The 12,428-nt window shown below is 50.8% G+C and overlaps 1 protein-coding gene and 1 pseudogene across 4 annotated transcripts in view; both read right to left on the reverse strand.

Moving 5' to 3' along the window:
* UNC13A (unc-13 homolog A) overlaps positions 1-12,428 on the reverse strand; it is a 58,800-nt gene that overhangs the window by 40,086 nt on the left and 6,286 nt on the right. For all 4 annotated transcript variants that reach the window (XM_039867805.1, XM_039867804.1, XM_039867803.1 and 1 more), the window contains exons 2-8: positions 9,423-9,452; positions 8,617-8,716; positions 6,752-6,869; positions 4,940-5,063; positions 4,205-4,278; positions 3,028-3,082; positions 1,146-1,181 (exon numbers count right to left, since the gene is read on the reverse strand). In XM_039867805.1, coding sequence (XP_039723739.1) covers positions 1,146-1,181; positions 3,028-3,082; positions 4,205-4,278; positions 4,940-5,063; positions 6,752-6,869; positions 8,617-8,716; positions 9,423-9,452 — 537 coding nt within the window. The remainder of the gene's footprint in view (positions 1-1,145; positions 1,182-3,027; positions 3,083-4,204; positions 4,279-4,939; positions 5,064-6,751; positions 6,870-8,616; positions 8,717-9,422; positions 9,453-12,428) is intronic.
* Positions 3,491-3,606, reverse strand: LOC120606681 (uncharacterized; annotated as a pseudogene).

The following is a 12,428-nucleotide window of genomic DNA, read 5'->3' on the forward strand; positions in this document are numbered from 1 at the left end:
CAAGACAAGATGTTTCTAACCAAATCTCGTGAGGCTGTGGCCATGTTAACCCTATTATTTTTTTTCTGACAAATTGTCTGTTTTTGAGGGGCAAATCACTTTCCACTGGATCCTTTTTGTTTTTGTCCAGACTGCTTTTTACCAGATAGTTTTCGACCAAATTGTTGCCTCCAGCTGAGTGACATTCAGACACCTGTGTTTCGACAAAAGAGTCTGTTTTTGGTCCGATGATCTTTGTTCTTCACCCAATTATCTGCTTTAGACAAATCGGTTTTAACCAAAAACATCTTTGTTTTTGATGGTATTATTTGTGGCAAGCTGATTGTTACTGTCTTCTTGTCTGCCTAATGTGTATTCTGGCCAAATTTATTTCTGACCGACTTTTTAACAAATTGTTTTGGATCAAAAGTAGATGTACACAGTTTCCCTGATCCTGGAGGGAGAAGGGAGCTTGTCTACCAGGTGGTGGTGGAGCGAGAAGGACACAGATTCACGCTCAGACTAACAGGCTGGATTTCTCTGGAAGAGGCAATACATGAGGGTAAGGAAGTTCTTCCTTAGGGAGAAAAATCGGCATCCTAATTGGGGGGATGGCTTGTTTTCCTTCCCCAGGGGGAGAATTGGAGGAAGATGTGTATGAGAGGGCTTTGGAGCTGAGGTCTCTGGAGTGATATCTGCCTGGGCGTCCCTGCCCACTGTCCTTTCTGAGCCCCTCTTCCTTCCCCATTCACCACCCTCTGAGTGACATCGGGGTCCATTTCCAGGTGGAGGAGGAAGATGGGGAGACAAAAAGAGGAAGGAGTCACAGGAGAGGAGATGAGGTTATACATGGGGAGTAGGGGGGACAGGGGATCACAGTGCCCAGCTAGAGACAGGCAGGTCTCCCTAAATGCCCATTCTTCCCACCTGAATCCTCCCACTCCAATGGCAGTGCCCATTCCCCACCAGACAGAGCAGGATACCCAAGACAGATGTTAATGGTCAGGGGGCAGGGGGGGCACGGAAGGGGTCTTGCCAGTCAGTCCTCTGGCCCCAATGTGCCAGCCACATGCTCCCCGCTTCCCTGCACGGTGGGGCAGGGGCCTCAGAGTTGCCAAGGCACCCACCTCCCCATGGCCTCCCAGAACATCGAGCTGAGTACTTACTCTGCTGCTCACCCCAGCCAAAATAATTCCAGTTGCCTACAAAGAGAAGGGGCAGAGATAATAAAAGGGAGCAGGTGCGGGGCTTAAAGAGGGGGGCTCCCCATCCTCCTCATTCTCCCCATCTCCTTCTCCCACCCAGTACCCTGATCCCCTTCTACCCTGAGTATCTTCCCCAAGCATCACTTTAACCACTGACATTTGTCAATCCTTCACTCACCGCCTTGGGAGGAAGGCAGAATATGTTTTTCGAGGAGGTCACAGGCTCAGCCAGGAAGTAACAAAGAGGAGCATTTGGGGCCAGGGTTTTCCAGCTCTGAAGTCTGGGGTCAGTACTCCCCACTCCTTCCCTCCCCTCTCTCATGCATAGAGAAAGAAATATTGAACTGGAAGTCCTAAAATTTGAAACTAAATTGGGTTTTTATCATTCTGCTCACTGTACATGTGAAGAAACAGGGCTCAGAGAGGTGGGGTGAGCAGCCTAACGTCACACAGCCTCTGAGTGTCAGGGCCAGGGAGAGAACCACATCTCCTTCCATCATCCCCCAAACCTGGCATTTTGAAAAAACACCTTGGACCAGAATCCTGACTCCTCTTACCCTCAGCTGCTTCCTCCATGAAATGGGGGGTGATGAAACATTCCCAAGAGGACTTGGAGGTAAATGCCGGGTAATGGGTCTCCATTCCCAGATCGAACCCACCCTTCATTTTGGTTCAGCTGTCCAAGTGCTCTGTCATCTGCTCCTGCCTCCACCTTGCATGGCCCTGCCCCCAACGCAATTTTCAGTGACCCCTATTCAAGGGGGAAGGCATTTGTAATTCCTTCTGGGCAGAGACGACTCCCCGCCCCTGAAGGCAGGGAAGTCAAGGGACTTTCTCAGTATCACACCCCAAGTCAGAGCAGAACAAGGTCCCCCAACTGCAGTCCTCTAGCCCCTCTTCCCACTATGCTCCATCATCACCATCCTGGGCATATGGGGGAAGGGTGGACAATGGGTACAGGAGAGACTATGAGAGAGGAGCAAAGGGGGATAAGGAAGCAGATGGAACAGGAGAAAAAGGTTGAAGGGGGGGTGGGGGACAAGTGTAATACATGTGGATTCTGCTCTGGAACTCTATGATTTGTCACTTCTTCCCCACTCCAGAGGACTTGGGGAACTTTTGGGAGAGAGACATCTTGGCCCATGGAGACCTGGTCTGGGTACAGCTGAGTGTCCAAGGATCAAGAGACATAAGCAATCTTGAAAAGTCCAGCTTTTAGGGAGGAACAGGATCATCATCATCATTAATAGATGCAGTGCAGTGGAAAGAGTCCCTCAGACCTGGGTTCAAATCCTGGCTCTGCTGCCAGGTGTGTGACCTTGGGCAAGTTGCTTCTCCTCTTGGGCCTCAGTTTATTCATCTAAGAAAATGGGTAAATTAAACAGCTTTGGTCCGTTGTACATGCGCCTGTGTGTTGGCAGGACTGCCTGCCAGTGTCTGTCTGCAGCCTCTGTGGGCTGCTCGGGAGTCTGTGTTAGCCTCGTGAATAAGTTTGTTGGATAAATTATAGGTCCTCATTCAGAATTTGATTATGGAATTAAAGAGTCTGCAAAATGTTTTTTTAAGCTTTTAGACGTCCTGGGTCCCCTCGGAGTGAAAGGGTGTCAGATGCCCCATTCCAAAGAGACTGCCCGTGAGGATCGCAGAGGGACACCAGCATGCCTGTGGCCACAAAGCAAAGCAGGACTCAAACCTAAGTCCCAGATCTCTTCTTTCCACCACACTGTGCGTGGATACTGTCCACTCTTAGGACCTGTAACTCTGGAGGGGAGTTGACCTGTTACGCACAACAGCTGTGGATGGGATGGGGGAGGGATGCCAAGAGGAATTGAGAGGTACTTACAACACTGGTTGCTGGGGACAGGGAGAGGCTTGTCTTGTTCATCTTGGAATGAATACTGAGGGGAGGGAAGAAGAGAAGGTTTGTCACAGGGAAGGCAGAAACCAGGGGACCAGGATAGGCCTCTGTTGTGTTCCATCCTGACTCCTCTGTGCCTCCCACATCCTCTCCCTCTGGAGAAGGATATAGATGTTCACAGAGAAAGAAAGAGGGAGAGAGATACACACAGAGACAGTGAGAAACAGATACATTAAAAAAAAAAGATACAGGTGAGGGAGAGAGAAAGAGAGAGGGAGGCGGAGAGAAGAGACGTAGATAGAAAGAACTGAGACAGGAGTCGAGTAAAGATGAGAGATGAGGTTTGGACGAAGATTCCTGACATATGCGCGTGGCCCCCTTGCCCTCCGCCTCTCACTAAAGAGTGTTCTAGTCTTTTCTTTTTAATTTATTTTTTATTTATTATTTATGCCTACAGCACCTGGTCTTCCCAGGTGGTCTCCCATCCAAGTACTAACCAGGTCCGACCCTGCTTAGCTTCTGAGATCAGACATCAGGCTCGTTCAGGGTGCTATGGCTGTAGATGATGGACTGTGGCTCCACTGGGGCGTGAACCCAGGACCTTCTGCGTGTAAAGCAGACGTGCTAACCGCTACACTATGGAACCACATCCCAAGAGTGTTCTAGTCTTGCCCGTGATTTCTTCCTTGCCCTCATCTTCTAAAGACTGTCTTCTGGGCCACATTGGGTCTTTGCACTGTGGGGATATGGAGCCAAGAAGAAGGGGGTGGCATAGAAGAACAGAGGTACAGGGGTTAAGGCTGGTGGGGGAGGAGAACTTTTAAGAAAGTCCAAAATCGTGCCTGGAGGAACTGAGGGGTGTGGGCAGGGAGTGGGTATGAGAACGGCTTCAGGGCACCTGTATCTCCTTGACAGTATTTGGCAAATGCAGAACTTGAGTCAGTTAAAATTATCACACTGTTAGTAGACTTTATTTTCCTGGCTGACATCACGGCTTAGAGACTGGACCACATGGGTTGCTGATTTAGTCAGGTTACAAAAGGTTAGAGACACAAACATAGGAAAAGACAAATGAAGAAAGAAACAAAGACAGAGTGGAGGATATGGCGTGACAAGAGAGACAGACACAGGAAGAAAGAGATCTCCACACACCAGCACTCACCTCATCTTGATCCCGCATGGCATTCAGCTGTTCCAGCTTCTTAGCCCAGTAGCGGGCCTCCTCCTCAGGAATGTCTGGAAGAGGAGCACTGGCTGTGAGCCTGGAAGCCCCTGCCTGCCCCTCAGCCTCCATCCAGTGTGTCCTGCAGGCCTACAGGCCTGGTCTCCAGTGGGTGGGGAGAGAGGAAGGGAGGATATGGTGGTGCCCCGATCCCTCCCCACCCCAGCAATGCCTTGAGAATAAATGGAGGATGGCAGAGATGCACTCTAACATTATGAGGGTAGCGGAGCCCTGGGTTCTTGGAAGGATGATATGGGAGAACTGAGTGGCTTCCAGGAAAGCTTGAGAGGCCTCTCTGTGCCTCTGCCTTTGTTTATCTCTGCATGTCTCTCTGTGTCTCTATTTCTCTCTTTTTATCTCTCTGACTCTGTCTCTCTCCTATCCCTAGTTCACCCCTGCAGACGAAGAAGATCTCACCAAGGACCAGCCAGGACAGCTCAGATCTAAGCCCCATGGTTCAAAAAGCATTTGTTGCCCACTGTTGACCTGTGCACCTGCAGAGCTAGAAAGCGCTTTGTACATGGCAGGTGCACATTTCATCTGACTCGCTGAAAGCCAGGGCACTCTCTCCTCTTAGAAGGGGAAAACTTGTCCTCAGAATAAGGGTCGTCCGGATTCACCCAGGCCTGGCCATTCTCCTGGGATTGGGCGAGGGTCCTGTGCCCCCACACTCACCTAAGGGCAGCTCGAAGCGGGTGTCAAGGAGGATGCGGTGGAAGGTGGGGTCCTTGGTGCCACAGATTTCACTGTCTGCCATGATGACTTGGGAGTCCAGGGTCAGCCACTCTCCAGGGCCCTCCTGGGTATACGAGGGGATGATAGGGGTCAGGGTGACAGGTGAAGTGGGATGGATCAGATATCTGCTCCAAATCAGCCAGCAGGCCCCCTACTCTCATAAGATGTCTCCCTCATTCCATCTCACCCCTACCCCAAGAGCAAGGACCACATGCCCACTTTACAGATGACAGAACTGAGACTCAGAGGGAAGGTCCCAGTCCAGAGCAACATGGTGGGTCCAGGAAACCCAGAGACAAGGACCCAGAGAGAGGGCCCTGGCGGGTCAGCAGAGGCAGTCCTAGCATTACAGAGCCACTTCTCATCCCTGAGAGGGGCTATGCAGCCCTGGTGTCATATGAAAGCCCTGATGCTCCCACCATCCAGTAAGGACCTCCAAGTGAATGAAGGACCCCTAGGCCCTCTGCATTCAGAGTGGGCCCCCACTTCAGCAAGTGGAGTCCACTCTGAACCTCACTTTCTTTATCTCTCAAATGAGAGTGATCTGTGAAATTTGCTTTCTGAAATTCTAGGGAGAGGCTGGCAAGGGTAAAGGATCCCCTGCGTGGGTCATTGCTTCCCCAGGTGACCAGGCCTTCTTGGTACTTGGGCCGGTGGGGAGGGGAGGTGTCACTGAGGAAATTTTGAGTCATCCTCAAAGCTTCCTTTTGGACTCACTTGCCTGGATTATTGCACCATTTCCTCCCTCACCATTCATTAGAAAATAAACCTTTCCCGGTGTCTCCTCCTTGCCTACCCCATGCTGGGCAATTTCAGGATCTCCAAGAGGCCCCTGAGAAGCTCACAGTCATGAGGCAGAGCCTGACACAGACACTCCTTGCCTTGCAAGGTCAGGGTAAGACCAGAGGAAGGAGGGATGGGGGCCGAAGGATCCAGAGAGAAAACAGGGAGGGCTTCCTGGAGGAAAAGGCATGGGAGCCGAGTTTAGAGGGTGATGGAAGGGACACTTGAAGCCCAGAGAATAGTGTATGTGAAGGCTCAGAGGCCTCCTTTGGACCATATAAGGGGTGGAGGTTGGGATGTGGAGGGAGATGAGGCTGGCAATATGGCAGGTGCCATCAAGAAGGCCTCGCAAGGGAGATAGGGAGGGAGGGATGGAAAGAGTCATAGGGTAGTAAGTTGCTGCTGGGCTCAGCATGAGGGGAAGGAGTGGAGGGGGAAAAGCTTAAAGCCAGGAGGCCAATGTGATTGTCCAGTACTTTCAGGGCTGGTATAGCTTTCCTCCTATACAAAGTGCTAATTTCCCACAATATCCCTTCCCTTCTTCCATAGGAATACATCTTTAGCTGGGCCGTGCAACTTCAGACTACATTTCAAAGACTCCCTTGCAGCTAGGTGGACTAAGTTCTGGCCAATGGGATGTGAGTAGAGTGCCGTGAGCAACTTCCCGGTTTGGCTCTTAACAAGGAGGGTAACCCCCTCCCTTGCCACCTTCCTTCCCTCATTGGGAATGTAAATGGAATGGTGATCCTCCAGCATCCACACTGAGTCGCAAGGTAGAAGCACATGGAAAGAAAGGCAGAGCATCAAGATATAAAGAGTTTAGACTCTGGTGACTTTGGAACTGCCACTGCAGCCCTAGACGCCTACACGAACATTGTCAGCAGATGGAGGAAATGTCCATCTTGTTTAGGCCCCTGGCCTCAGGACCCCTCCCAGGCATTCCTCCCCACTCCTCATCCCACCACTCACTTCATTGGACTGGCGGATGGTCCGCAGGGGGATCCACACGGTGCCCACCATTGTGTCCCAGATGAGACCCTTGTTCCACACTTCCACTGTCAGCCCCAAATCCAGGCGGTTAATCTCACTGTGGAGAAAGGGGAGGGGGCAGGAAGGGTCAGGAGTGAGGGAATGGAAACTCAAAAAAGTTAGTTTACTCACACAGACAACTGGTATTCCCACCAAGGCCTGGGTGAGTCCTAGCCAGGAAGGTAATACAGTAGTTCTTGTTTTACAGAGGAGAAACTGAAGCCAGAGGGCTAAGTTCCATGCTTAGGGTCTCACAGCAGAACCAGAGTTCCAAGCTGGGATGGAAGGGTGGGACAGATATCACATACCTCCTGCACCAACTTGCCCACCCCCTCCTTAAGCCCTCAGACCCTGAGAACTCTAGCAAAGCAAGGAAGATGCCCAAACACCCTCTGTGGCTCCCTGTTACCCCAGGATAAGGCATTCTGGATGCCTCCATCCTTCCCGGTGTCATCTCTATCAAATCACATAAGGATGCCCTTGAGTATATAAATGATCCTACCCCCAGTGAACGTCCAATTGACTGAATTTAGCAATTTGCCAGAGATTTATCTTAAGGAATGTTCTCTTCGAATATATCTGTTGACTGTAACCTGGTCGTTCAGCAATTGGCTTTGGGGGAGTTAGAGACTCCCCCTTACATCTTTCCTAGAATTGTAGGGCCAGCTCCTCACTCCCTTCCCCAGACGCTCCTCTGCTCCAGGATCCCAACTGTGTTCTCTCATGGCCTCCACCACCGACAGTCCCCAGCCAGGCTCTGCATGGAAGTGCAAATGGGTTCAAATCCCAGCTCTGCCAGATATAGGCTGCCTGACACTGAGCAGGTGGCTTTGCCTCTCTGATCCTCTGTTTCCTCATCTGTAAAATGAGGATTATAGTAGCAAATCGATTTACTCAAAGCCTTAGAAGAGAGCATGACACATATTCCCATCCTCAGAGCAGGTGGGATGTAACACGAGGTCCTGAGTGTGGCTCTAGGTCAAGGTGAGGGTCCGGGTCATGAACTTATTCAGTGATTAGGCAAATATTTTTTGAGCGCTTAAGGTGTGCCAGGCCCCATACTTGGCATGGGAGTCAGAACAGGGACAGAGACCGACCAGGCCCTACCTTCCTAGAGCTCACAGTCCAGGGGCAGGGGCCAGAAATGTGTCCAAAATTCACACGAATGACTAAAATAACAATTGGTAGCAAGAACAGAAATTACTCTTTAATTACAACTTGAGGATGGTAGTCAGGGAGGGCTTCCCTAAGGAAGTGACACGGGAAGGATAAGAAGGAGGCAGCTGGCAGGGGCAGGGAAGGGGAGAGAAGAGCGAGTGCAAAAGTTCCGGGGCAGGAACAAGCTAGCCATGTGGGAGGAACCTCTCAGAGGTGGCTGGGGCTGGGCAGGTAAGCTGGGAGAGATGGAGGGAGAGATGGCAGGAGGTCGCAGGGGCTAAACTTCCTTGGGGGCTGTGGGGCAGAGTATAGGTTTTGTTCTGAGGTTGACACCAGGGACAAGTTCGAAGAGTGACAGGATGTGATTTGCAGTTTTAAAAATATCCCTCTGGCTGCCTGGAGAACAGATTGCAGGAGGCGGATTGCAGCAGGAGGCCAGGGCGGAGGCTGGCGGCAGCAGGGACTTGGCCGGTGGCCCCAGAGATAAAGGGAAGAGACGATTCGGGAAGTGCTTTGGAGGCAAAGCTGATGGATGTGGGTCCAAGGGAGGAGGGAGGGGAGTCCCAGAGGACACACAGGTGTCTGGCTCTACCCAGTGGAACCAGTGAGGTGCCAGCATGAAGCTGTGCAGGTCCAGTCAGACTTACAACATGAAATCCTGCTCCCAGCTGGGCTGGCTCCCCCGCACAGCGATGGTCGTGCTCTTGACATTCTGCACCTTCAGAGTCACGTATGTGTTGAATTTCTCTGTGGTGGTGAGAGTAAGCGTCAGCACAGGGACTCAGGTACTCCCCATGCCACTTCCCAAGCTCTAGACTACCTGCTATGATCCCCCAGGAGGTGTGTGTGGTTAGAGCCACCTCCAGGTCCAACATACTGTACTGCTTCTGTGCGTTCCCCCTACCCCCAGTACAGTCCCCAGCATCCCTCCCACCCCCAGGTCAGTCCCCAGCATCCCAACCACCCTCAGGCCAGCTCCCAGGGTTCCCTAAACTCCCAGTTCCTTAGAACACAAGGGAGGGGCCTAGGTGCAGGGAGCCATGGAATTTTGGGATGCCTAAACCTGCTGCTAAAAAATAACTATGTCCCCTAAAAAAAATACAACAGTCTTGGTTTTTACCTGGGAAGACTGAAGCCCCAGACAGGGGAACAAAAGTGACTATAAAAACTCTCTGAGCCTCACTTTCTCCACCTGGAGCCTGATCTAAGAGTCTCCACCCTATCTCTTAGGATCCTGAGAAGGGCCATTGGCTCGGGGTGAGCCCCACCCCCCACTGAGGTCTTCAGGAGATGGCTGGGGAGACTGCTTGGACCCCGGGCCAAGTCAGACATTTTCCGTAATGCTCAGCAGACACAGAACCCAAATCCCCCACCACTAGCTCAGAACCCTTCTCTGATCTCTCCTAGAAATGGACAGACAATACAGGACAGGACAGGTATAGAGGCCACTTACCTTGGGCACCATCAAACTTGGCTTTTTTGACTGTGGAGAGAGACAGAGATAGGGAAGGGAGATGGGGAGAGAGGAAGGGAGGAGAGACACAGAGACACAGAGAGACACACCAAAATAGAGACACGACAAGAGAGACAGAGAGAAGATAGACACAGAAAGAAACAGAGAAGACAGAGGCGAGGGCAGAGAGCAAAAGAGACAGAGGAAGAGACCAAGCCGGGGAAAAAAAGCCAACAAGATAAAGACAGAGGTGAAGTCAGAGACAGACAAAGAGACAAACAGAGGAGGAACAATAAGAAGAGGAGGGAGGCAGGGATGAGAGGGAGAGAAAGAAGCCATCAGACAGATGAGCAGAGCTAGACCTAGGGGTTGAAGAAATCTGGACCCTGGGAGCAGTCCCTGCCCCTCCTCCATCCCTATCGAACTCACCTGAAGCTTCTCCCCTCCAGCTATGCCTTTACCCTCAATTAAATAAGATTCAAAAGAAGGAGCTGGGTAGGTGGTAGGAGAGGCCTCCCTCAAGAAGCCCTCTGGGATTGCTGCAGAGAAAGGAGGACAGTTGGGAAGGAGAGGGGTTGGGGCGTGGGAGAGACAATCTCCAATGACCCCATTCTCCTGTTTGGTATTCAATATTCAATATTCAAAGATGACTGGGGGTGGCAGAACAAAACATTCCAGATAGAGACATCCCAGTCCCGGCCAGAGATTGTTAGAGCTTGTCCTGTCCCACTCGTCTGTGAAAGGTGCCACTTTAAATATATGTGAGGGTCCCATGTGGTCCAGTCTCTTCAGATTTCACATAATCCACAGTCCCAAGTGATTCAAAGCAATTTAGTTCTTCACTGGCTTTTCTCACAGGATATTAAACTTTCACTTTTAACATCTCTTGTGTCGTCCTGCAGCTGCCCTCAAGGTCTTTTTCCACCATTCACTCTCCGCCCCACCTAAAACCTGTTCCCAAACTGAATCCTCTCCTTGCCACATTTTTCCATTTTCCCTTTCAAATGAAAGGGCCTTAAATGGCCTTAAAAATGAATATTTTTAAGTAAGCGATACATGCACATTTTACAAGATCCAAACTAACCAAAAAATTATATGAGAATAAGGCTCTTTACCCAGTCCTCACTCTCCCTCCCAAGTGCAATCAACATTACCAGGTAATCCAGTGTCAGCAGTCATGGGCATATGTATATTATTTTATTTCCTACACGAATGGTAGTATTCTACATCCTCTGTAGAACATTTGCGTTTTTCTGTATGTCTTAAAGAGTATGTGCAAGTAAGTTGGAGGGTAAATTCCTAGTAACAGAACTGTGGTTTTTCTCTTTTGAAAGTCAAATTTGGCCTTTTTCTAGGCAAATGCCATGGCCTCCCATCTTTGTATCTCTGTTCCATCACTTGAATTTTTATCTTGCAAAAGCAGATGAATGGAGCCAGTAAAGAGAGAATTCATATGAAGGGTGGGCAGAAGTGGAGTGGTTCTAAACACTGGTCAATAAATACTGTTCATTCCTGGTGGGTGTGGGGGCGGAATTGACGCCCGGAAACACTGAGTGAGCTCCCCAGAGCTGCCGAGCCAGAGGAGGAATGAATGCCTTCCTATGCCTCCAAAAGACCCAGGCTTTAAATGCAAATGGTTGGGCATCATATACACCCAACCACCTGGGTTTGGGTTTGAGAGGTAGAGTGAGGATGGAGCCCTTGGCTGGGCATTGGGAGAGGGGAGCATGACAGCATGGAGTCAAGTGGAGTCAGGTTCAGTTTACCATACTCTGTGACCCTGGGCAAGTGAACTCCCTTTTCTGGGCTTCCATCTCTGTCTCACTCCATCACAGTCTGTCCTTGGTTTTCTAGATCTGGCTTTGTTTCTGTGTGTGTGCATTATTGTTATTGTGTGTGAATGCCTTGTGTAAATGTGTGTGCGTGTGTGTGTGGTAATGTGTCTTCCATATACATGTCTCTGTATCCCTCTGTATTTTCTGTCTCTGTCTCTCTGTCTCTTTACCCCACACTGAAAATCAGTTGCCATGTCCTGTCTTCCTCACCTTGCCACTGGAGGCACATGACTGCTCTTACAAAGGCCCCTCTTGGATGCTTGCTATCCCACAGGCCCTCTCTTACACCCTCAGCCACAGCCAGCCCACAAGGAGCTCCCTCACCCAGACCCTTACCCCTGGGGCTGAGAGAAGCTCAGGGGCGCTTAGGACTGTGTGCACCAGGAGCCCCAGGCTTCCCTCCTTGAGGGAGCTTCAACTTGCAAACCTGATGAGTCTGTGAAGCGAAGGGGTGCAGGAGCAGGTCAGGAAGGGAAAATGGTGGGAGAGACACAGTGGCTGAGAAAGGCGCACACACAGAGGGACCAACATGGGGGAGAATAAGGAAAAGGAAGGAGGTAGAAGGGGTGGAGATAACAAGTCATGAGAATCAGAGACAGAAAGAGACTCATAGATCCCCACTAGGGAGGGCAGGCAGGATAGAAGAGAGGCAGAGTTGGAGGAAGGAAACAAGGAGATAGGTGCCAGGCCTTAGGGGGATCAAGGGTTAACTGGAGTCTAGTTAACCCTTGGCCTTGGCCCCACCCTGCAGCTGCCACTATATTCCCTTTTTACAGATCAGGGACAAGACTCAAAGGGGAAGCCAGTTGTCCAAAGTCTGCCCTCCATCCTCTCCTGGCAGGGGTTGGGGGCAGGGGTGTCTTTCCCTGTCTCCCTCTTTCTATTCTGTTTTTCTCTGCCTCTGTCATTGCCTTTCTGTCTCCTTCATTCCCTTCTCCCTCTGTCTCTGTCTCTCTTGTTCCCATCCTCTTCCTCTACCCACTTTCTGGCTCCCTAAGCCTCGGAGGAGGGTAATGGGCTCAGTTGGGATCCACTAGCAGTGAGAGACCACTAGAGGGGTCTATCTCTGACAGCAAAGGCCAGGCTCAGGCCCCTAGGCCCCTTCAGGGGGTTCAGGACGAAAAGATCAATATATGTTCCTCATGGACTCAGAGGGAAGAGGGGGAACTCA

The sequence above is a fragment of the Pteropus medius genome, unplaced genomic scaffold (genome assembly GCF_902729225.1).
Source record: "Pteropus medius unplaced genomic scaffold, Ma_sr-lr_union100, whole genome shotgun sequence".
Taxonomy (NCBI): Eukaryota; Metazoa; Chordata; class Mammalia; order Chiroptera; family Pteropodidae; genus Pteropus; species Pteropus medius.